Genomic DNA, 26,501 nt, shown 5'->3' on the forward strand with positions numbered 1-26,501 from the left:
ATAAGACCTTCCTTTGGGGTATGAAAAGGAAATATTAGAATTAAGTTTTCCTGGGGCCGGCCCGGTGGCGCACTGCTACAGTGCGCCGCTTGGGAACGCGGGGGCACTCCCGCCGCGGGTTCGGATCCCACATACAGACCGGTTCCCGCTCACTGGCTGAGCGAGGTGCGGGTGCGACACTGAGGGTTGTGATCCCGTTGCCGGTCCCGGTCCGGTACGGGCGCGACACTGAGGGTTGCAATCCGTTCCCGGACACGAAAAAAGACAACAAGGAAAAAAAAAAAAAAAAAGAATTAAGTTTTTCTATATTTTATTTTATCCTTTGAAATTTCTTTTCAGTATTATGTTTTAGATAGAACATAGTATATTTGTATAGTAGTACATGTCTAATTTGCTGTTAAACACAGGTACATTAGAGATGTTCTAATTTTTTTAAACTTAATCAAAAATGGTGAACTCTACTGGTCTAGTGAATAAGGGGAATTTTTTTAAGATAGAGAGAAAAGAAGAGGCAGGAGAGAAGGATGGGAAATCAACATGCCAAGTAGTCTACACATTATTTTAAACCTCTTAAGAACCCTGGTAAGTTATTTTCCCCATTTTACAGACAAGAAACTGAGGACTAGATAATTGAATTTGCCCAAGGACACACAGCTAATTAAGTGATAGAACTAGAATTGAAAACCAGGTCTGTTTTGCTCAAAAGCCTTGTCACCTCACTTACCCCTCTTCATCTGCTTAATGCTTTCTCATATTTTTCCATTTAATTCTCAGTGATTTGGTAAGAAACTTATTAAAATACCCATTTTGCAGTTGAGGAATCTGAGACACAGGTGAAATGACTAGTACATGTTTATGTACCTAGTATATGGCACCAGATGGACTCCTGATTCCAGTTCTTTCCAATGTACCATAACTGCCTCTCAGAATAAATTGATGGAACCCAGGTTGAATTGTTTTGGTGTAAAGTAGGTGAGGATGTTGCTAATTATCTGACAAAGAAGGAGTGGAAGAGGAGATAGGAGTTGGAAGATTACTTAGACAAAGTAGAAAACAGTAATAGTTCCTATTTGGGGGGCACTTATCTATTATGGGTTTGCATGAATGCCCTCATTTAGGTAGTCCAATGAGAAAAATGAAGCTTAGGGAAGCAAATCACCTTGACTGAGGTCACACAGGAGGAAGACTATGAGTTCTGTCTGACTCCAGGCCCCGTGTTCCTAAACCCTGCATCACACTGCTCTTCGGAAAGTCACTATGGGAACTATGGGAACGTCAGCTAGAGATGAATGAAAGGTTTTCAGAGCCCAGTGATGGTTTGGCCTCAGTTGTATGAATTTGTTGGGAACCCAGATAAATAAAGTCTTCTGATTTTTCTGGAATACTTGGTAGCTTAGGAGTGGAGAAGTGGAGGAGGGGGAGGGAAAGGAAAGGGGAAGGAAAGTGTAGAATAAGAGTTCAATAAACCAGAAAAGGGGCCTCAGTGCAGGAATGGTGGGTTGCAATGGATTGTGTTAAGAAAAGTTGTGTTTGAAATGCATTCTTGCAATGAATATTTATTGTAGTTCTGTTTGATGCAAGATATGTTGGGATATGGAAGAAAGAATGCAAAAATGAATAAGGTCTAGAAGGTTGGAGAGGGAGATAAAATGCCTCACATGGTTCATGACTGAAGGGTACGGGAGAGGTGGAAGGTGGAGAAGTACGGGAAAGTATTATACACATTGGCTTGTTGTAGATTGAGGGCGACATTAGGTAGGGCTGGTTAGGGGGATGAGAATCTAGTTTTTCAGGAAGACTCCTCAGGGTTTTTGTCACTGTGTTCTAGGTCTGGTCTCAAGTCACAAAGTGTATTTTGTTGAATACCTGGAAATGATCAGTCTTTTGGAGACAGTATTCTATTCAGACTTGAGTGGCTGATCTCAGAATGGAATGCCAATATGTTATTTTTGTTTTGCTTCTGGTGGCTGGCCAGTGCGAGGAATCGAACTCTGGACATTGGTGTTACCAGCACCATGCTCTAACCAGGTGAGCTAACTGGCCACCCTCAATTTGTTATGAAGGATTCCTTTCCTGTTACCAGGATTCTGGATTTTGCTAGGTTACTGCTTTTTAATATCAAGAGATCTGGAAAATCAAATTTAATAATATGAAGCTTGCCTGGTAAGCATGGAGTAATAAGATAGAATGGTTTATTGGGGAGAATACAGTTACAAAGAAGCTGAGATATTGACTGCTTACCATATACTAGGTACTGTATTAAGCATTTTGCATGCACTTGGGCATTTAATTCTCCTGGTAGTACTCCTGCAAAGTAGGCACAATTATCCTCAATTTACAAATGAAGAGACCCAGGCTTTGTTCAAGCTGGTAAGAGGCTAAACTGAGATTTGAACCAAGTTCCTCTAAGAGCCCATTCCCTGAGCTGCTACTAGATGCTGTCTCCTCTTAAGCTTTATGAAATAACCTTGTTCTGCTGCAGAGAAGATGATGTGTCACCTAGCTCTAAGTGTTTCTCTGCCTTGGGTTGTTCTGGAGTCAAAATCCCCCTCGTTGTTTTCTCTAGATTTTTCTAAGTTTCTTTGACCAATCTTTGATATGGTCACATTCTTTGTTTAACTATGTTAATTCCATCATCTGAGCCTTTATGTCCTCTTTTCTTGCTTTTGGTTTAGAAGACATTAGGTCCCTTTGGAGGGACTTTACATATCTGCACACGTTGATTTTGTGTTGATTTTGTTATCTTCATGAGTTAAGTATTTGAGTTTCCTCTAGCTTCTAGCTTGTCAACTCCCCCCCTCTCCCCTTCCTCCTCTGCTGAACTTAAATTCATATTCAAAGGCTGATTTCTGAATACTCAGTCTGGCTCCAGTCCAGCTATCCAATTTAGCCATGGCTCTCTGGATTGCTAGCTGCTATTATTAATACCATCCCTCCTTTTGTGCCTGCTTATGTCTAAAATCAAATCCAGTTACTATATGTCCTTGATTTCCTACTTGGGTGCCCTTGTTTCTGCAGTGCTTTCAGCCTGGAATGTCATTCTTCTATGAAGCCTCCCTCATCTGATCCCTCACTGGGAGTTAATCACTTCTTCCTCTGAGTCTCATAGCAGAGGATTCTCTTTTATGTCTCCTTTATGGCAGAATACACTTTCTGCCATATGTTCCAGTTGTTTGTGTACATGCCTTTATCTCTCCTACTAGACCATGACCTCATTGAGCAGGTTGTCTGGTTGGCCTTCATATTTCTCCTAGCGTCTAGTTCAATTCCCTGCACATAGTAGGCTTTTGATGTCAGTTGAATAGATGAATGACTGGATGAACAGAATTCCAGATTTAAGTTTTTGCTCACTGGTTTAGGTTTTCCCCCTTCTTGGCTTTTCTTCTTCCTTTCCTATTTCCTTTTCTTTCTTTCTATGCAACTTGCAGTGTTTTCCCTTGCACTGAGTCACTGAACTTGCCTTCACCACCCCCTTTTCTTACTGAGATTTTGCTTCATTCTTTCCCCATTAGCAGTCACTATGTGGGTGTGCCACATGCTGCTGGTAAGATTTTTCTCTATCCTTTTGTGGCTCTATTCTCTCTGTGAATCATATGACCAGTGTGGGAATCGTGTGGTGATTACATTAAGATCTTAATAAAAAGACCATGTATAGTCTGGCCAGTTAGTTCACTTGGTTAGAGTGTGGAGTTGTAACACGAAGGTCAGGGTTTGGATCCTTTTACGGACCAGCTGCCAGAAAAACAAACAAAAAGGCCATGTATAAAAAACAGCCATTAAGGTTTGTCAGTATATTGCTTTCAAGTGGGAAATTTTCTAATCCATGTTTCAGGGGAAAGGGAAAAAAATTCATTGGGTACTTAGGAGGTAGACCAAGGCATATATTCACACTGTGGGATGTGGGAAGTCAGAAGTATCTTATTTGACCAAAGAAGTAACGCAGGAAGCCACAGAAGCTTCCGCTAACTGAATCCCTGAATTTTTCTACAGCTGGAAAAAACATTAGAGATTAGTACAGTCCAGCCTTCCTATTTTCCAGATGAGAAAATAGACCCAAAGAGACCAATGACATGTCCATAAAAATTGGGGTGTTTGTTACCCAGTGTTTAATTTATTCCTAACACTGTACATGGCGTGGGGAACCATAAACTCTTTGAAAACTACGGAAGTTGTGCCTGAAGTGGAGGTTTAGGTCTCTAACAGCAGGCTTTTGCAGTGCTGCAAAGTAGACTCTGTCAGGTTGGTAGCAGGTTGGATTCAGGGCAGTGTTTACAAGAAGGGCCCTTTTAACTGTCAAATCACTCCCTTCTGGGAATCTACCCACTGGGGGCTGCTAACAAAAATCTGTTCCTTCTTCATTTGAAAAGGGGCCAACGGGCTGGCCTGTGGTTCACTCAGGAGAGTATGGTGCTGATAACACCAAGGCCACAAGTTGGGATCCCACATAGGGATGGCTGGTTAGCTGATTGGCTGAGCGTGGTGCAGACCACACTGTGCCAAGGGTTGCGATCCCCTTACCGGTCAATAAATAAATAAATAAAGGAAAAAAAAATAAAAAGAAAAGGGGCCAACGTTTAATTATAAAAACATTTCCAATTTTTCTTGCCCTTTTCCCCAGCCTTCATATTCTAAGTTTTGTTTCAGGCTTAATTTTCTTATCTTAGTACTATGTGTGTTAAGTTTTTATTGCTTAGTCTAGGTCAGATGTCAGTATGAAGCATGGGAAATCCAGAAAGTGTCTTAGAGGCTCGTGGTTGTTTTTTGGTGCTTGTTAGGCGAATCATTTACCTGACTCATAGAATAATGTATTTTATTTTATTTATTTATTTATTTATTTAAAAAAGATGACCGGTAAGGGGATCTTAACCCTTGACTTGGTGTTGTCAGCACCACGCCCAGCCAGTGAGCGAACCGGCCATCCCTACATGGGATCCGAACCCGGGGCCTTGGTGTTATCTCAGCACCGCACTCTCCCGAGTGAGCCACCGGGCCGGCCCAGAATAATGTATTTTATTGTCACTGAAATATTGTCCAGAGATCCAGTTATTAGAAGATATGAAAGGTTACCCATTTGTTGAAGGTCTAACATTGTTGGCCTAGGGAGCAGCAGTGTGAAGAGATTGGACTGCCCCAAACAGGAAGTCAAGTGCAAACAGGATGTGCTTGTCTTTACTGTAGCTTGTGTGCCTGTGTTTTGAAACTTCTTGTGGTTAAAAAGTCAAGACTTCTAATATTTGAGCTTGACTGAAGATGTCTCCGTTCTGGTTTGAAAAGAAGCTAACATAACTAGCCCTTTACTGCCCTTGCCTTTATACAGGTGTACATCTTTCTTCCAGGGACCAGGTCATTCTTTCTTCCTGGGGTTTGGTTTTTCCATATTGCATCCATATGGTTCATAAAATGAAACCACTGAATTGATTGCTGGTCTGTTACGTTTGGCAGATGTGGGATTTAATCTGTGCTTGGCTTTTTTTTTTTTAATATCAATAGGAAATTTTAGCCTATAATTCACCAGCCTTTTAAATAACAGGTTCCTTTTGTTGGGTTCCAGGATTTCCAGCACAACTTTTGGGTGTTTTCTGAGCATGGTAGTTTACAAATTACTCGGGGGGCCTTTGTGAACTTTTTTTTAGTCTTTAAATTGAAAATTTCCTTGAGTACTTCATGCTAGGTCTAATGCTAGCTACTGATTTTTTTTTATTTCTTGGCAACTCTCTGGAGAAGATATTAAATAAGTAATTTTCTTGGGGTCACTCAGCTGGTAAACAATCTCAGCAATCCCTATTTTCTGAACCCCCTCCCATTCCCGATTGCTTCCTCCTGTGAAATCTGCTTTATTACTTTCATTAGGGGACTGGATTGCTATAAGATAACCACCTGCAGGAAGTCATCTTGGGATCTTTGTAGGTTATTACAACCATTTGAGTTATTTCAGAACAGGTTCATTCTGCTGATTTTAAGCCGTAAATGGGGCAGGTAAAGGCCTTGATAATGTTTTTTGTCTGTCCTGTATCTCTGCCACATTGCAAAGGAGACTGTCTATCCATCCACTTTGTAATTCCAGGAGCAGTGGGTAAAGTAGCAGCACATCTCAATGTGGGTGGTCTGGTGGCTTTGTGTGTGAAAGTAGTGAGAACAACATTCTTTCCTGGTATCAGCACAGGTGTTTTTTTTCTTGAATCTATCAAGGAATGGTAAATGTTAGGCATTTTGCACTTTGTTGTGGGATAGGCTTAGAGTAAAGCCTGAAAACCAGGTTAAGCACAGGTGTTCTTTGCAAGGAGAATACAGTGAGCATACAAAGTTTTCTTTTTTTTTTTTTTTTTTTCCCCTAGCACTAGGCAGACTAGAAATCTCCATTTCTTCTTCTTGGAATAGATAGGGAGCATACCACATTCTGGCAGGAGCAGAAAACATTTCAGAAAGTCAGCATAATTTTCAGATTGTGATCAGACATCAAACCAAGCTAAAAGTCTGAGAGGAAGGGGGTGCTTAGTCTGAATTCATCCTAGATTTATCACAAAATCCCATCTGACTTCAGTGCAATGCAAGCAGTTATGGTGTACCAGGTGAGGGCCAGAGGTGTATATGTTCATTCTTCTCAGAATTTGGCAGAGAAGAAGGGTTGATGGGTTAAGGGAGAAATTCTAAACTGCCCTGGACTTGGGGAGAGGGGGCAGGGTGATGGTAGGGGAAGTGACAAACTCATTAGCAACTGGGTAGAATTTGGAAGAGATTTAACAACCTGGGGCTGCAAGGAGGATAAACCACTTCTGACCACCTCTGAAAGAAGTTCTTCAAAGGGTTATATAAAGTGAGCTGATGGGAGGGGTTGGAGTCATTTGGTTCTTGGAGGAGCAGTTCAGAAAACAGATTGAACGCAATTAAAGGTATTGGCAAGTCTAAAGAAAAAAAGCAAATAAATTTTGTCTTTTCAGAGAACCTTAAAAAATATTTACTTTAAATTATTTATAACCAACTTTTATTGAACACCTACTATGTGCTGAGATCTGGGGTAAATGTTTGACGTGTTAATCTTTTCAATTATCATTTTAGTGTAGCAGGTTCTGTTTTTTTGAGGAAATTAAAGGTTTAAAGGGGCTAAATAACACCAGAATCTAAATCTTGTTCATTCCATACCACAATACATTTGGCTACAGTAACTTTTGTGCAGTCCATTTTAGAAAGGTAAATTATTTTAAAAATTATTATTAGCATATTCATTATTACAGGCTTCGTTTTTTAAATCTCATTAGTTAGTTACTGTAGTATCTTGTGAAAGTAGCTTTTTCAGTCAGAAGGTCTAGAAAAGCTTATTTGGTAAATCCTGTTTCCTGCACCAGAGTTACTAGGGGGATCAGAGTCTCTTTTTTCTTGATGAGCTTTGTCATCAATTTTGGAAGAAGGATCCTGCAGTAATTAAACTGCAGGTCCATTTATTCTGTTTTCAGCCTTGTTAGAAGACTTTACTCTGAACTGCTTTCTTTCCTGATTGACTCACCCATTGGGGCAGAATGCCTGGGCTGAAATTAAACGTGTATGTTTCTCTGCTACAGTGTTCAATCTGTCATTTCTCCTAAACTTCAAACTAAGAAGCAGCCATTTAATTGTCAGACCCCAGGGGTGATATTTTGGCACAGTTCCATTGGTTTGAATTACTTTTCCCCAAACTTCATGGCAGATACCTAGGTCCCTCTGCAGATATTTGTCATAGACCAATTGAAACCAGGGAGTTTCCAAGAACATTTATAACTTGTGATTATTATGTATGTTTTTCAGGTGTTTACAACAGTTACCTCTTCAGGAAAAGAGCTCACTTATTGCTAGGTGAAGTGAAATCTCTCTCTTTTCCCCCTTACTCATATTGTCATATTGACACTTCATACCCCAGGGCCCTCTGCTGTTCCATTTCTTATATCCTTCTGTTATGTTTCTCCTTCCACCATGCTCTGGAACCACAAGCAGAGCTCCTCCCAGACTTGGGTGTATCTGGTAGAGGTTGGTTTCCTTGATTTCTAGCATTTCTTTTCTCTGTTATTTTACTTCATTTGTTGTTTTCATGTTTGCTTGTATTTTTTGTAATTCCCATCACAGCACCATTCCAAACCAAAACGACCAGGAAGACATTGGAGCCTTTGTTGCTTTTTGGTGTAGAGAAGGGATGGAAATGACAGTCTTGTTTCTCTTCCATGTGCTCCCTCTCTGGTTTTCTACTGCTGTAATAACTGACAATTTAAACATTTTCTGCTACTTTTTTTTAGGTCAATCTTTTCTTATTTTTCAAGTAATCTTAGCAGACCCTTAATTAATGATCTTCAGTGTGTCTGAGGTAGGCATGTTACTCTTAGGTCTTTCCTTAAAGGTATTGCTGTTAATTTGCTGATCGTCCTGGAATCATAATTGTGAAGTTTTCAAGCATGAATTTCTGTCCTTTTTTAAAAAAAGTTCTATTTTTGTTATTAGTAATTCAGCAAATACAGGGTGATTACATTTACCTGGACTAAGACTGAGAATAAAGAATAAAGCTGTGAAATAGACTCACTCTTGTTTCCTGTTTCCCTTTCCACATCCTAACTATGGGAGAAAAATACTTTTAAAAGAATTATGCAGGGCCGGCCCGGTGGCGCACTGCTACAGTGCGCCGCTTGGGAGTGCAGTGGCGCTCCCGCCGAGGGTTCGGATCCCACATACAGATCAGCAGCTCACTGGCTGAGCGAGGTGCGGCCGCAACACCGAGGGTTGCGATCCCGTTGCCGGTCCTGGTCCGGGCGCGACACTGAGGGTTGTGATCCGTGGCCGGTCACGAAAAAAGACAAAAAAAGGAAAAAAAAAAAAAAAAAAGAATTATGCAAATTGTTAGCCAATTGATTAAATATAGTGTTGCTAGAATGCTCATTCCTCCAGATTGTAATCACCCTTGAGGTGCATGGATCTTGCCTATTGTTGTTCTTGGAATCCCCAGAGGTATTCCCAGAGAGTAGTGATAGATAGGAAACCTGATAAATGAATCAGTTATAGGGATGTGTTTAAGATGCTATGAGAGCACAGACAGAGTCAGGGAAGATTGCCCTGAGGAAATAATATAAACAATGCATAAGCAAGGTGGGTGGGAACAGTGGTCCAGGCTGAGAGAATAGCTTGAAGAAGGTTACTACTAAAGCCAAAATAAGCTTGGCATTTGAGGGACTGAAAGAATTGGAGTAGCTCCAGCTAAGAGTAAAGAGAGTAAGGTGCTGAGCACTAAGGATTTACTTTCATTGCTATGTAAGTTACCCAGTGAAAACTCTTACTGAAAGGAGGGTAATAAAACATTAGTTGCAGTTGAAACAGTTAAGTAAAAAACTCTTCCTCAACCAGAACAGAGGTGGTTAAGAATCAATTAAAAGCTTTATCTTTAGAAAGTTGGGGCTTAATATAGGGGTCACTAGTACCCTGAAGCTATAGGAAGTAGAAAATGCAGATGATTTACTGGATGTATAAATTTAAATTTTAGTTTCTTGGGGCTGGCGGGTTAGCTCTGTTGTTAGAGCAGAGCTTTATAACAAGGTCAAGGGGTTCAGATCTCCATACTGGCCAGCCAACCAAAAAACAAACAAAAATTAAAAATAAAAAATTTTAGATTCCCAGAAATGGTTTTTATGTCTACTGTACTTTTTACAAGGTGCACAAGTGTTGAAAGGTTGGCTTGGTGATTACGTACCCTTTTTTGGTGTCTTTAGGAACGGGTAGGAACTAATATTAAATACTTTCTCCCTGCAGGCCACTTTAGGTGATTTCCATTGTCTTCTCCCACAGTAAAGCCATTGACCTTGCTCTTGCCCCCCAGGCCCTTGAATTACTAGTGCTTAAGGGTAGACACTGTGGATAGTGCAAGCAGCTCCGTCTTTCTGTAGGACCCCAAATCGGAGAACTTGGACACATATCTGTCACCCCGCTAGCTGTGTGACTGTGGTCCAGTTACCCAACCCTCAGGACACAGCATTTTCATTCACAAAATGAGCATTTAATTCTGAATTTTATAGGACTACAGTATTAACTGAGACAATTGATGCAAGTGTGACGACTAACCTGGCACATGTTAGATGTTTTGTAGTGTTTTTACTTTGTACTTAAAATGTAAAGTTCTCTAGGTGAGAAGGAACTTCAGGAACCCCGAGTCTGAATAATTCCCCCAATTTTCCCCTTGTCTGTCACCTGAAATAACAGCATGGGAGATTATCTCACTCCTAAAGCTTTGATCCTTTATATTAAAGTATAATTTAGGGGGCCGGCCCGTGACTCGGGAGAGTGCGGTGCTGATAACACCAAGGCCCCGGGTTCGGATCCCACATAGGGATGGCCGGTTCGCTTACTGGCTGAGCGTGGTGCTGACAACACCAAGTCAAGGGTTAAGATCCCCTTACCGGTCATCTTTAAAAAAATAAAAAATAAAAAAAAAAATAAAAATGAATGGAGGCTCTGGAAGCTGGTTTGGAGAGAGGCAAATATTTAATCCTTATTGGCCCTGGGCCTTATAATGCCTACCACTTACTAAATGTCTAGCACTGCCCTCCGCTTTTTATGTAAGACTGAAGAGCCTAGTAAAAGTATGATCCCTCTTTGTACTGAGCACCACTTCTCTGTTCAGCCTGTGAGGTGTAGGTAAGTTTATTCCTGTTATTCTGAAGCACAGAAAGGCAACTTAATCCAGTTCATTCAATTACTCATTGTTAGAGCCAGGATTTAAGGTTAAGTCTGACTGACTCTACAACGAAAGTAAAACATATTTGGAATGGCTTTTTTTTTTTCTTTAAACTGTTCTGTCATCTAAAAATTTAGCCCTACAACAAAATTCTTACTAGGAAATATGCATTATCCGTTACCCACATCCAAAAGACTGCCTTGGAGGGTGGACAATATCCGTTAGGAAAACATTTCCAAAGGCTCTTCTGAGTTCCAGCCTTATGAAATATTCCTCGATTATGTCCAACCCATGCACCACTTCAGCAGAGCATGGGTTCTAAAGTTCCCCATATACTTATCTCCTTTGTGACTTAAGTGTTCTGAATTCTTTATTCTAAAATAAATATCTCAGAAATAATCTCAGTATTACAGAGAAAACGCTTCATTGTCCTGCAGCCAGCAGGTGAGGCCAGTCTGTAATATGGTTTACTCTGCAGGTTGCTTACTTACAAATGCAACAGTTGCCCTATTTTATGCTCATTGTGTTGTCACCAGCATTTTAAATGTTCCCAAGTCAGGGTGGATACCTCAGGCAGGTTTGCTGGAAAATTCCAGTTGCAACTCTGAGATTCTGTTTCTTTCTTTCTTTCTTTTTTTTCTGAGATTCTGTTTTGAATTAAACAGTTCCAAGGGAGTTTAGGTTTATTGCCAGACTAGCATATTTTAAAAAGTAAGCAGCCTTCCAAGTTTTGAGAAATGATTTTAAATTTCAGGTGAGTTCCCAAGATACAGATGATTCTTTATTATGTGGGTGGTGTGTAATCAGCTATGTCAGGGCCCTGCCCCACTCAGTACCTTAGGTGGTAGGAAACCCAACCTTTGAGTGACCAGAGAGAGAGGGAGATCTTGAGCTTTCAAGCCAGTAGTCACTATTAAACATGTAGGCTGTTTCCATTTTAGAGTTGTAACTTATAGTTTAATAATTTGTTTTAATTTTTTAATTAATTAATTAATTAATTTTAGATTACCTGTAAGGGGATGGATCTTAACCCTTGACATGGTGTTGTCAGCACCATGCTCAGCCAGTGAGCAAACTGGCCATCCCTATATAGGATCCAAACCTGTAGCCTTGGTGTTATCAGCACCACACTCTCCCAAGTGAGCCACGGGCCAGCCCTAATAGTTTTTTTTTAATGTGCTGTTAATTGAGTGCTTACTATAGGTTAGGCACTATCTGTTATTTCTCATCCCTACAACTACCCTCTATCATGGGAAGTAATATCCCTTTTAAACAGGTGAGGAAGCAGACTCAAAAAGGTTAAATAAGCTGTCCAAGTTTAGCTATGCTTTGTTTTTGATAAAGTACTTTTTCTTTCTCATAGTCACTTTGTCACTATAAATATTGAGAAAATGCTTTTGGACCTAAGGAGAGATAACTAGTACTTGTCTCATCAGCTCTACTGATAGAACACTGAGTGTTCTTTGACCTCAGTTTGTTCATTCCACAAATTATTTGGCGCTGTGCTAGATGCCCCAGATTAAAAAAAAAAAAAAAATGCAGACAAACGAGGTTACCGCCCTTGGAGTTTATAGTCTGTGAGTAGATTGTAAACCAACAAACAAATACAATTACAGATTGATAGTTCTCATTGAAGGAAACAGTCAGTGAGACAGTGTGACTGGGGAGGACTTCTCCAGATAGGTGGTATTTGAGTTGAGACCTGAAGGATGAGAAGGAGCGGTAGAGGCAGAAGGGACCACAAGTGCAGGGGGCTGAGGCAGGAAGGAGGCTGGTATGCTTGAAGAACTGGAAGGCCACTAGGGCATGAAGCTCAGAGAGAAAAGTAGATGAACATGAATTGGAGAAGTGGGCGGGGTCTTTTAACCATGTACAGAGTTGGGATTTTTATTCTAAAATGTAATGGGAATCTATTAAAGAGCTTTAAGTTTGTGGGTTGTCAGGGAGGAGTGGGGTGGATGATGCCTTGTGGAGAAAGAAGTGGAGAGAGACAAGAATTGAAGCTGGGAAACGAGTTAGGAGGCTATTCTTCCAAGAAGCCATTCTAGACTCTGGAAATACAGTAGAGCACGAAGTCCCCACCCTCATGGAGTTTTTTCTGTTCTAGTGAGGGAAGGCAGTTAACAGCAAATGATATATCAGCAAGTACCAAGTGTTATGTTTGAGCTTAGAAAGTGACATTTAAGCTGAGCGTTGGATGTCAAGAAGGGCCAAGCATGTGAAGTTCTGGGGAGAATAGTCCAGGCAGAAGGAACAAACAGCAGATCCAAAGGGCCTACAGAGGGAAATGTAAGTAGTATATGAAAGATGATTTAGTCCACTGTTGGGAGCAGGGGAGATGGAGATAGGAATTTATGAATCTTTAGCTTAAGAGTGGTATTTAAAGCTACCAGAGGTGTGGAAGGAGAGGGTGGCCCAAGACACCCTGGGTACCCTCAACATTTAAGAATGGAGAGAGGAGGAAGAACCAGCAAAGAGGCTTTGAGGTAGAAGGAAAGCCAAGGGAGCAGAGTTCTGGAAGCTGAGACGGTTAGAGGGGAGAGTGTTTCAAGAAGGAGGGAGAGGTCACTTGTGTGCAGTGCTGCTGAGAGGTCAACGGAAATGAAGATAGAGAAGTGTCAATTGGATCTGGCCACTTGGAATTCCTTGGTGACCTTGAAGAGATTAGGTGGAGTGGTTGGATCAAGCGAGATTGGAGAAGGTTGAATGAATTAGAGGTTAAGGAATGGAGGTCAAATATTTGGAGAAATTTTTATGTAGATGAGAGCAGAGAAAAGGAGCTTTATTGGGGAGAGGGGGATGTGGGGTCAAAATGTTGTTTTTTGTTATTGTTTTTTATAAATTATAAATATTCTACTAGGTGCTTTAAAAAACACCCCTCACTTTTAATTGAAATATGACTACACAAATTGTAAGTGTACAGTTTGAACTTTCAAAGTAAGCGTATCTATATAATCAGTACTCAGATTAAGAAACAGAATGTTACCAGAAACCCCTTTGTGCTCCCTTCCATCTACTATCATACCCTCAAGGATAACAACTACTCTGATTTCTAACACCGTAGATTAGTTTGCCTGTTTTTGAATTTTATAAATGGAAGCATTTAGTTTATATTCATTTGTGCCTGCTTTTTTTGTTCAACATTATATTTGTAAGATCCACCTATACTGTTGTGTATCAGTAGTTTATTCTCATTGCTTTATGAACCTACTGTAACTTACTTCTCCATTCTACTGTTAATGGACATTTGTGTTGCTTCCAGCTTGGGGCTATTACAATATTGCCTCCATGGACATTTTTATATACTTTTGGAGAAAGTGTTTCTGTTGGGTATATACCTGGAAATGGAATTGTAAAGCTGTGGACATGCATATAAAAAAAAGTGTGTGGGGGCCGGCCTGTGGCTCACTCGGGAGAGTGCGGTGCTGATAACACCAAAGCCACGGGTTCGGATCCCATATAGGGATGGCCGGTTTGCTCACTGGGTGAGCATGGTGCTGACAATACCAAGTCAAGGGTTAAGATCCCCTTACCGGTCATCTTTTAAGAAAAAAAAAAAGAGAAGAGGAACAAAATAATAGACTGTAGGCTAGAAAGGATCTTATCAGACATTGAAAAGAATGGCTATTTTAATTGGTCTTTTAAAAGAGCAGTGATGGGGCCGGCCTGTGGCTCACTCGGGAGAGTGCGGTGCTGATAACACCAAGGCCACGGGTTCGGATCCCATATAGGGATGGCCGGTTTGCTCACTGGGTGAGCATGGTGCTGACAATACCAAGTCAAGGGTTAAGATCCCCTTACCGGTCATCTTTAAAAAAAAAAAAAAAAAAAGGGTGTGTACAGATATGTGTATATATATGTGTGTGTGTGTGTGTGTGTGTATATATATATTTTTTTTCTTTTCAAATTTGTTGTGCTTATTTGCCCTTCCACCAGCAACGTTAGAGTTCAGTTGCTGTATGTCCTTACCATCACTTATCTCTTTTTCATTTTAGCCATTCTGATGAATGTTTGGTGGTAACACATTGTGGTTATAATTTGTACTTCTCTTATGACAAGGAAGTTTTTAAAGCCTGGAAGATCCTGGAGCATTCCCATGTGCTGATAGGAAAGTTCCAGTAGAGATGAAGAGCAAAAGCTCAGAGGAAGATGGACTGCAGTGTAGTCAGATTGATTTTTTTTTTTTAAATAAAATCAGGAACACTTCTCTTATAGCCTACAGAGCATAGGCTTCAGGGTCTAAGTGACCTAGGTTCAAATCCTGGCTTTGCTACCCTCTAGCTTTGACTGTTAGCAAGTTACTAAACTTCTTTGAACCTTGGTTTTCTCACCTGAAAATGAGAAGAACTAATCTACTTTGCCAGAATTCTGAGGACACATGAGGTAACATTAAGAGAAGAACGTAGCTCAGTGCCTGGCAGATAAGAAGCATACTTGCAGTAGAGAATGGCTACTTTCTTTTTTACTTCTCAAAATACGTGATTACGGGGTCGGCCCATGGCTCACGCCTAGTGTGGTGCTGATAACACCAAGGCCATGGGTTCGGATCCCATATAGGGATGGCCGGTCAGCTCACTGGGTTAGCGTGGTGCTGACAACACCAAGTCAAGGGTTAAGATCCCCTTACCGGTCATCTTTAAAAAAAAATACGTGATTACTTATAATTATTTCAAAGAGGCTTAGCTGGGCCGGCCCGTGGCTCACTCGGGAGAGTGTGGTGCTGAAAACACCAAGGACATGGGTTCGGATCCCATATAGGGATGGGTGAGTGTGGTGCTGACAACACTAAGTCAAGGATTAAGATCCCCTTGCCAGTCATCTTTAAAAAAAAAAAAAAAAAATCAAAGAGGCTTAGCTAAGCTGTATTGATAGGCTTTTCACAGCATTTCCTTTCAAAGCCTTTGCAATTGTATTTTAATTGCTTTTTAAGGATAATATATACGAGATGAAGCTAAACCCATTCTGTATTAATGATCCATAATGTGGGCTAATTTTTTTTTTTTTTTTTTTGTCCTTTTTGAGACCGGCCGCACCGCGCTCAGCCAGTGAGCGCACCGGTCATCCCTATATAGGATCCGAACCCGCGGCGGGAGCGCAGCAGCGCTCCCAGTGCCGCACTCTCCCGAGTGCGCCACGTGCTCGGCCCGTGGGCTAATTTTTTTAATACACTTAATGGCATAGATGCTTTCAACCATTCCAGGAATATATTAGTGACAGTAGGTTACCACCCTCGATAAACTGGAGATGATTCTGTAATGCTTGCTATCCAGCCATTTTCTGATTTGCTGTGTCAGAAAGGTACTTCTTTGGGGATAGGGGGCATTTTAATGAGGCATTTAAAAAAGATTTTTGTAAAGTGTTATACGATGGGTTCACCGTAAGTGTGTTAATTCCAGAATGTAGCAGTCAGTGCATCATGTAAAGCCTGTTGTTGCAGAACTACCTTGGTGCACAGAGCAGTTAATTAAAATCAGAACAGATGGGATGGAAACCTTGGGGACTTTACTGCCTTAGATTTTGGTGGTTAGCAAGGTGGCTTTGGAGTTACATTGCAAATCAGCGCATCCCTTCTATTCCCCTCTCCTCTTCATGGGAAAGGCCATGACAACCACTGATCCACTTTAAATTATTTGCCCTGGGCATGTGAACAAGTGGAGAATTGTTTAAAATTACTTAGGAATCTACGATTTAATAGTGAGAAATCTCTTTCTTCTAACTATGACTATACCCAGCTCACCTGGGATAGGTCATTTATCTTACCCTGTTATTAACACTGTAATTTTCCTATTCAGCAGGGCTAAGTCTCCCAAGAAATACCAGCATACCTACCAAGCTGACAAAATCCCACATGCTAGCTAGCTGTTCTTGCCTCATACCTGGGTTCTTTCAAAGGGAATAGTAAGTTTTTTTGTTTACCTCCAGCCTTACATCTTTCTCAGCTTTAGGCAAAGTAGAATAGGAGAGGCTGGCAGGTTTCAAACAAGCACAGTGGGAGAGTAGCCAGAGACTGTTTTTGAGGATTAAATTGCCAAATCCATCTTTTCAGAAGAGAGTGAGGGGAGTTTGGGAATGAATTTTCAAGCCTTCAGTGAAGATTTGATAATTTTGTTTCAAGATCAGAGGGAGGTTTGCAGATCAGAGAGTGAAGTTTTTCAAAAATATCACCATAAGAATTATTTACTGATCTCCACAACTGGTTCCACTTTCAGTCCTTTAGTACCATAATCAGACATGATGTGTGTGTATCTATCTATTTAGGGGTGAGGGAAGAAAAAAAATATTTCAAAGAGAAAAATGTTTTGTTCGTATGGCATTGTTACAATTACAAACTCTTTCCTTCCGCCCCCTTGAAATAATCCTGGATATAGTTGTTACTTAGGTTTTTGGGGCTTTTCTAGTTTGGCAGGAAAGTACTTTCAACTGACATTTGGAAATGTTTCTTTTTTGGTATTTAAATACTGTCAAAAAGAGTAAAAGCCTAGCTGCTGACATTGGCGAACCTATTCTGTTAGACTGAGCAGGTCTAAGGTATTTTAGCACTGGAGACTCTTGCCACCTACCTTCCCTTCCCCATAATAATCCCTTTCTCCACCTACACATATTCCTAGGATAAGACTTCATTCTCTACCTGAACATAGAATGGCAAATTTCAAGTTGATGGCTTTTCTTTCAGAGATGTTCGCAGGAGGTACTTAAGGTTAGAAACAAAGTTGGGAGAATGAAAATAGTGTAGAGGAAGATTAGTTCTTCTGACTCCCAGCTAAGGAAGAGCTTTCTTCAATCTTGTATCAAGTTGGCCAAGTTGAGCTATAGTGCATTTCTAGGCTTGAAGCCCCCCCAGAGCAAGGACCTTAGTGAAACCACTTTTGGTATCCCTAGTGCCCACCACATAACTGATGCTTCCTGAGTGCTTGTTAAAGTTTATGGATTTATTTTTTAATTTTTTATTTTTTTTAAAAGGTGACCGGTAAGGGGATCTTAACCCTTTACTTGGTGTTGTCAGCACCATGCTTACCCAGTGAGCTAACCGGCCAACCCTATATAGGGATCCGAACCCGTGGCCTTGGTGTTATCAGCACCACACTCTCCTGAGTGAGCCACAGGCCGGCTCAAGCTTGTGGATTTAAAAAATATACAGCTTTCCAGTTTTTTTCCTACTGATTGTACCCTGCATTTTGTGACAAAGCCCTTACCTCTCAGGAAAAAGGAAAAATTTACAATATGTAGATTCCTTGTGTGGAAGAACAATTTATTTTCTTCTTGTGGCTAAATTTATCCCCCCTTTCCTTTCCTTTTTTTTTCTTCATTCTTTAACCTTTCTGTTGCTAATGCTATAAACTTATCTGTGGTCACATCTGCTTTCACCTCCCTTTCACTCTCTGGTGAAAGAGGTGACCTTCCTCCTGCCCAGGAGCAGTCCACCCCCTAATCTGATCACTTGATCACTTTTCTTTCTACTCCTGGCCCTTGCTACTGTCATTTATTGCTGGCTTCCCCTCCTCTACAGTCTTAGTCTTTTGAGTTTTCTCTGCAGTCTGTGAATACGTCTACATTTATCCTAGTGATCATGGATCCTCTTTAGCAGTTTTCTTCTCTCTTCCTTTCACAGTCAAGTTTCTTGAGAAGAATAATTTATCCTTGGAATCTTGTGAATTCTCACTTCTCATCCACTTTTTTTTTTTTTTTTTAAAGATGACCGGTAAGGGGATATCTTAACCTTTGACTTGACTTGGTGTTGTCAGCACCACGCTCAGCCAGAAAGCCAACCGGCCATCCCTATATGGGATCCGAACCCGGGGCCTTGGTGTTATCAGCACCGCACTCTCCCGAGTGAGCCATGGGCTGGCCCCTCATCCACTTTTTAACCTGTGTCATTAGTCAGCTTCTTCCTAAACTGCTCAGGCAAAGAGCAAACTCACACTTTGTTAGGATGAGCTGAACTAGTCAAACTTGCAGGGACGTTAAGCGGTTATTGATGAGGCGGGAAGAGCACACTCACACTTTGTTAAAACTAAGTCCATTGGGCATCTTGCATTCTTTGTTATATTCTGTTCTCTGAGTCATTTGACAATGTTGATAATTTCTCTTGAAACTCAAAATTCTCTTCCAGTTCTCCAATTTCTGAGCATTCTTCTCCCTCTGTTCTGGTTGGCTTTTCCTCTGCTTGCCCTTTAGATGTGGTATTTTCTCAAGGGTTTTCCCAGGCCCTCTTTTCCTCCAACCTGGACCATCTCATCAGTCTGCTTGCCCCACTCTGGCTTTATATATTTCCAGTAGGCCAAGTATGCCCAAACCTTTATCATCAGCCTGCAAATGTATACACATACCCATGTGTATATCAGCATGTCCCACCAACACAAAACTCAACTCATCATCTTAACACCCCCCACCGTTCTCCTCCACACACAGACACATGCCTCCTCCTGAGGGTTTTATCCCAGTAAATTACTCCACTGTCTATCCTGTTGTGTAATTCAGCGACTCTAGGATTTGTCCTAGACTCTTTTCTCTCCCCTTTCTCCCACCTCATTCAGTTAATTGACATTCTGTTAATTCTGTTGGAGATCTATGTCCCTTTCTCTTATGCCCATATCTTCATATCTTGCCTCTACCACTGCAGCAACTTCCTGCTGCTAACCTGTCCTTGCTGATCTGTTATCCACACTGCTTAGTGCCATAAGTGCCCACTGTAACATGAAAATAAGATCACAAAACCTGACTACCTAAAACCCCCCAATTGTGTTCCATTACATAGAAGATAAAGCCTTGATTCCTTATCTTGGATTACAGGGTTTTCTGTGGCTCCTTGTCTACTTGTTGTACCCTCATCTACCCCTACCCCTACCCCTGACCCAACCAAGCACTTTGTAGTTTCTTTAATGACATGGTATATGCTATTTTTTTCATTTGTTTTTGTTTTTTGAAAACTCCTTCTATACTTGACTTTCTGGTAAATTCCCTCTTACTCCCACATCAAGATAGGATGTGTGGCACTCCATTTGAGAAGTTCTCTGGTCACCCCTCTGTCTCTATGGAGCTTATCATTTCCATCTTTGTAGCCTTCCATCCCCATTCGCATACACTGTACAAATTTCCATTAAAGCACTGATCACCCTGAAATCAATTTTTGGTTTTACATTTCTAGTTCCCCTACTAGACCATGAACTTGCTGGGGGTAGGCACTTTACCCTCCTCACCTAGCACTGGAAATGGCAGGGCACTGGCTTCAATAAAGGTTGCGTGAATGTATGAATGAGAAATTTTAACAGAAATTAGTGAATCACCTATAGCCTTGTCCCCTTTGCGGGGACAAGCCCAGGAAGCCAAATGTGGTAAAATCTCTACGTTTACTTTCTACCTTTGCCTTCCCAGAGAAATAGTAGTTATAAAGGCATTGTTATAACGCTAATAGCAATAACTAATATTTGTTTACTGCTTTATTGCCTGTAGAATGTTCAGATGAGAAAAATGAAGTACAGAATGGATATGAGTTGTTAGAGGTAGATAATAGAACGCATAACTAGTAGAGCAGGACTCAGGACCCAAGCTTTTTGACTCCAAATCCTAAGTTCTTCTTATTATTACACCCTGTCTCAGATGCATCCATCAACATGTGATTTAAAGAATTACAAAATTCATTTTTCAGAGGGCTACTAATCCTGTTTTCCTCATTCTCTTGCCAAAAAAGAACTCATTTACTCCATAATACACACTTCACTGTGTGAAGAATTCTTTATTTCATTATTCCACGTGAACTACTAATTGCAAGTAAGGCAAATTAGGTATCTGTCTTCTGGGAATTTAGAGCCTTCAGACAAGTAATACCGAGTCAGAGACAAATGATTTTAATGTGCCAGAAATTGAAAGAATGTTTGGTTAGTTAAGATTTAAATATTGTATATGATTTATTCATTCACTAGTCCTTGTTGAGCCACCTGTCTAACCAGGCACTGTAAGACTGTCACATTCCCTGTTCTCCTGGGCATCACAGGCAAGTGAGGGAGACAGGTATTAATCAGAGATGCCTACAGAAGAGAATGAATTATATCACAGGTGCATTGGAGGCAGTGCTGGAAAGCCAAGAAGGCCCTAGAGAAGTCAAGAGGCCTAAAGTTATAACATGTATGACTCAGGAAGTTACTTCCCCTTGCTGGGCCTTATTCTTTTCTTCCATAAAATGAAGACGGACCATTGGACTCTTAGTTCTGGTAAGCTTACCATGTCTTTGAGCTACGAAAGTGTCTTTGTTTGAACAATGAGTCACAAGACAGAGCAGACCATTCTTTTGTGTGAACTGATTATTGAATGATAATGCCAAATGTTGCATTTATTATCTCTGTAAGCAAAGCGTTCAGTCTCAAAATGTCCATATTGACTGCCTTAGTCCATTGAGAAAAACATACTCATACATCACAGCAATGCTCGGCGTTTTAGTGGACCCTGTTACAATCTTCAGATTATTCTGACATTTGAGAAATTGGATCTTCTTTGTTCAGTGATCATAAAAATCATCAATCTCCTTGTTCCCAATACCTGTATTTGATATGTAAAATGGAAATAATAATCCACAACTTCTTAATAAACCCAGAGGCACTGGTTCAGCGAGGAAGCAAATATTTGATGAACATCTGCTATGCATACAGCACTCCTAGGGTACAGCACAGACATGAATAAGAAGTAGTCTCTGCCCTAGAGGAATTTATGCCTTAGTCGTAGAAAAGAAAGGGTAAACGTATCTGTGCAAGAAACTGTTATAGGTGCTGTGATAGACGTCTATCTGGGATTGGGAGTACAAATGTAAGAGTAGTTAGTTCTGCTGGCTGGAGGGAGGGAAATCAAGGGGCAATGTGATATACGGAAAGGACGTTAGGCTTGGAGTTGGAGACCTGGGTTTTTATTTATTTATTTTATTATTATTATTTTTTTAAAGATGACCGGTAAGGGGATCTTAACCCTTGACTTGGTGCTGTCAGCACCACGCTCAGCCAGTGAGCGAACCAGCCATAGCTATATGGGATCCGAACCCGTGGCCTTGGTGTTATCAGCACCGCACTCTCCCAAGTGAGCCACAGGCCGGCCCAAGACCTGGGTTTTTAGAATATCAACTCTTTTTATACAAAGATACTTCAAAAATGTGGGAAAATGGAATGAAAAGATAATATGAGGCTGGCCAGGTTAACTCAGTTGGGTAGAGCACAGTGTTATAACAACAAGGTTGTGGGTGCAGATCCCACACTGGCCAGCTGCAAAAAAAAAAAATAAATAAGATGAATCTTTTGATGAACTCTTTGAAGGCCCCTATTTATTAGTATATATTTGACTTCTTTGAGCCTGGGTTGCCTCATCTATATAAAAGAACTAGTAGTACGTCCTTTCCATGGTCAGTGTTAGTGTGTGGAATTGTGTGTGGGTCTGTGTGTGTATGATAAAGTTCTATCTGAGCTCTAGGGACAAGGCCATGTTCTTGAATAAAGTGGGCATTAAGCCAGTTGTAATTGCAAAGGTAAGAAAAGATTTTATTTGAAGTTAGAGTTCAGATTAAATCCAATCAGGGATGAGCAATCTTTCAAAGGTAGCATGCCAACTAGGTGCCCATCTTGTCCTGGAAGATCAGGTGTCTGTATTCACCTCTTATGTGGAATAGCAGCTATGGTGGTAGAGGAAGTGGCAAGAAATCTGTGGTCCCTGAAAACATGTCCTTCCCTCGATTCTAGTGGCAGGTGTGGATTGAGTATCCTTGCTCACCTGTGCTCTTGGGTATAGAAATGGCAGTAGAGGTGTGTCTTGTTATTATTATTTCCTTAATTATATTTTATTTAATTAGTTAACTTTTATTGATAGAGGTGTATTAACTCTGACCTTTTTCCCCTTCCTCCCTTGCAACCTCCCTTGCAGATTTTATCATGTGGGCAACCTGCTGCAACTGGTTCTGCCTGGATGGACAGCCTGAGGAGGTCCCACAACCCCAGGGAGCCAGGACGCAAGCCTATTCCAACCCTGGGTATAGCTCCTTCCCTTCTCCAACAGGCTCAGAACCGAGCTGCAAGGCCTGTGGGGTCCACTTTGCAAACACGGCCAGGAAGGTAAGTGCTAGGGCTGGCCTGTGGCTCACTTGGGAGAGTGTGGTGCTGACAACACCAAGGCCGTGGGTTCAGATCCCTATATAGGGATGGCCAGTTAGCTCACTTGGAGAGCGTGGTTCTGACAACACCAAGTCAAGGGTTAAGATCCCCTTACCGGTCATCTTTTTTATTAAAAAAAAAAAAAAGGAAGGTAAATGCTGACTTCTTAACCTGCTCTGCCGCTTTAATCTTAGGACCCCGGGCAAGCCCACTGACCCCTCTGAGAGTGCTTGCCACCTTGCCTCATCTGTGCAATGCTGGTGACTCAGATCTGTCCCTTCACAAAAATGTTTGAGAAAAACCAAACAAAAGCAAAGCATCTCAGTGTACATTTGGAAACAACAGACCTGAATTGTTTTCAGCTTGCCTCTTACTAGCTGTATGACTTAACCTCTCTTGAGATTCAGTATCCCCATCTATTAAATGGGGATAATAGTACCTATCTCCCAGTGTTGTGAGAATAAAATGAGATAAGCCATGAAGGGTGCCCAGCATGATGCGTGGAACATAGTAGACACTCAGGGATTATTTCCTTCATTATTTATTTTATTAGTTATTTCCTTCATTAGCCACCATCATGGAAGGCCTGACTGTAAATTAATTTATACTTTTTATTGAAAACAATATCAAGGATGCCTCAGGTGCATCAAGACCCTAACAGACAAAGATTGGAGCTTATTTACTGTTGTGGATTTCATTTGAAATGCTTGGGATCTGTGCTTCCCAGATTAGAGAGCAGGAAGTAAAATTATTGGCTGGGTAATGGTGTGTGGGTGTGGGCCATCCCTTAGCCAGTGCGCAGAGGTTCCTATGGCCAAGCATGATGGGCAGAAGGTGAAACCCTGACCTGGTTAAAGAACTCCTGCTTTCTATATTCTCCTGCAGAGTTAGAGGTTTGCAGCCCAGAATGGGCAACAGGATGTAATGTTAAAGTGGTAATAATGGGAAATTTGAGAGGAAATACTTTTTTTTTTTTCCTTTTTGTCTTTTTTTTTACTGACCAGTAACGGGATCACAACCCTTGGTGTTGCGCTCGTACCGGGGACTGGCAACGGGATCGCAACCCTCGGTGTTGCGCCCGCACCGCGCTCAGCCAGTGAGCGGGAACCGGTCTCCACATGGGATCCGAACCCTCGGCGGGAGCGCCACCGCACTCCCAAGCGGCGCACTCTCCAGTGCGCCACCGGGCCGGCCCAAGAGGAAATACTTTTTAAACCATCTGCTAAAGTAGGGGGCTGTTTTAAGGAATTTAGATTTTTTTGTTTCATATAATCCTCACAATAACTATGAGAATAGGTTTTGGAATCCCCCAATCCCATTTTACATATGAGAAACTAAGACTTAGAGTTTAGAATTGGAAAAGAAAACTGTATGTCCCAAGTTCCTGACAAATAGCATATGAGACGTGAAAATACGCATTCTTTTGCCTCTAAGTAGTGCCACAAGATCACATAATTATTAAATGGCAGAGCTGGGATTCAAACCCAGGTCCTTGATTCCAAAGCCACTCAGAAGACATTTGGTGTGACTAGTTGAAGATGACAGGTCATAGGCGTGAGTGCCTAGGAGCATGGGAATGATTAAAATAAGGGACTTTTTCTATTTATTGGAAACAAATTATTGGACATCTGTGTTGCTTTGCGTTGCTTCGCCCCCCATGGATTTGTTACCTCACTTCCCCTGGGTGACGGAGATGCAAAGGATTACTCAAAGCCAATCTCTACTGAGCAGTGAGAGGCCCCAAAGTGGTTAACTTCCTGTCGGAACCCTCAAGAGAGAGGCATTTCTTCCTTGGGAAATTAACGCTGAATTGGGGTTCTCTTCCTGCATTTATTTTCCAGACCAGGAAGTTACAGGAAGAGAACAAAGGTGGGGGTTATAGTTTAACAATATAGGCTGGTAACTTTCAGTGAAACAAGCCAGATGACATTCCAGTAAGGCAATTAAGTGGTCCTATCAACAACAGTTTGATCTTAGCAAACATTCCTTCTTAACAGCAATATCTCAGTATCTTTACATAACAATCAGTAACTAGTCTGTCCTTTGAGCCAGCAACCTGCTGTGCCACAATCCTTATCTTGCAACAGAGACATAGCCTGAGGAAAATTTCCTATTCTTACAAGGTCAATATTTGAAACTGCAAAGCTTTGGAAAACCAGGCCCTGTGAAGTACATATGCTTTTTAGTATATTCCACATATCTGCTGTGTGTCAGCATTGCCTGGGCTAAGGAGGCAGAGATGAGGAAGGTCACCCCTGCTTAACAGGGAGCTTGTGGTCGGACAGGGAGGCAGGGGATGCATGCCCTACAATGACACAAGAAGAAAATGTCTGTAGCAAGAAGAGCTTTTGTGGGGGGAGGAAAAAGTCCAATTTGTATGGTAAAAGATGGTTATTGGTACAGTATTTTCTTGCTTACAAAGTATGAATGTTGTGCAATTCACAATGAATTTTATGAATGTTAAGAATGTTTTCTCGTATGAGAATTTTTCATTTGTAATTTTATTTCGCACTTAAGTGGATCAGCATTCTTATCTTAAGGGTTTGACATTTAACAGCCAAAGGCTTTTAAAATGTCCTTTGTAGAAGTGGTTAACTGAAATGATTACATGGATTCTGTTGTCTTTCTTTTTTTTTTCCCCATTATGGTCAGTATTTTCTGAATGCTCATTTGGTGCAAAGCACAGATAACATTAAGGACTTCATAGAGAGAACATAGTAAGATGTGTCCCCTGCATTCCCTGAGTTTCCAGTCTTAGAAATGGCTGGCACAATTTCACCACAAGCCAAATATTGCATCTGTATTGGTAATACCTAACTGTGGTTTAGCAGCAGCCCTGACAATTTTGGAGGAAGTTTGGCACCAGGCCTCTTTAGTTGGACCGGTTGCAGGAGGAGGAGGAGTTTGTGCTTGGAAACAGGAAAGTGATACTCAAATCTCAGAGGGGAAAGAGAGGAGCGGTTCTTGGGTACTGGCAAGAGCTCAGACATGAGGCAAAGGAGAAAAGGCATAAAAGGTGATGGCGTTACAATTTCACGAGTGTCCACCTTATGCTAAGGTTTTATGTACATTATCATGTAATACTTTCAATCATCCTTAGACTGGTAGAGTGAGAAAGTGTGCCTGACCAGTGCCAGGGAATATGGGTAGGGAGGGGAAGGGGAAGGGAAGGGCTGATTGGCAAAGGGGGAAGCAAGCAAAGCACCCTATGAGGCATCCCTGGAGAGTGGTGCCTGCCTGAGGTACTACTGCCAGCTCTTAGAGGGTGGATGTTTGAGTGCACTCTGGGCATTTCTGCACACACATTCCTTCCACCAATTCATCTTTCGTGCCACCTGGTTGCTCAGTTGGTTTGAACCATTTGCTAGAATTTATATGTGTTTCCTTTGCTCACTCTGCCCACATTTGTTGACAGTCCTTTTTCCTTTCCCTTTGTTCTTTCCTGCCACTGCACCCTGGGATTTTAGCTTTGAGCGCTATCTTCCTCCTTTAGGGTGTGTTTCAGATGCTGGCTTACTTCAGAGTCCCCAGTGAGCAGTGGGTATGTGGAAGCTGGGTTACTACCTTTGCATTCTTTTTTTTTTTTTTTTTTTTCCTTTTTGTTTTTTTTCGTGACTGGCAACGGATCGCAACCCTCAGTGTCGCGCCCGGACCAGACCGGGACCGGCAACGGGATCGCAACCCTCGGTGTTGCCCCC

General features: G+C 41.4%; 1 protein-coding gene across 1 annotated transcript in view; it reads left to right on the forward strand.

Moving 5' to 3' along the window:
• RFFL (ring finger and FYVE-like domain containing E3 ubiquitin protein ligase) overlaps positions 1-26,501 on the forward strand; it is a 71,890-nt gene that overhangs the window by 32,482 nt on the left and 12,907 nt on the right. Inside the window, exon 2 of the mRNA XM_008572612.1 lies at positions 22,577-22,764. Within this exon, the coding sequence (XP_008570834.1) occupies positions 22,585-22,764 (180 nt within the window). The 5' untranslated portion in view covers positions 22,577-22,584. The remainder of the gene's footprint in view (positions 1-22,576; positions 22,765-26,501) is intronic.

The sequence above is a fragment of the Galeopterus variegatus genome, unplaced genomic scaffold (genome assembly GCF_000696425.1).
Source record: "Galeopterus variegatus unplaced genomic scaffold, G_variegatus-3.0.2 Scaffold812, whole genome shotgun sequence".
Lineage (NCBI taxonomy): Eukaryota > Metazoa > Chordata > Mammalia > Dermoptera > Cynocephalidae > Galeopterus > Galeopterus variegatus.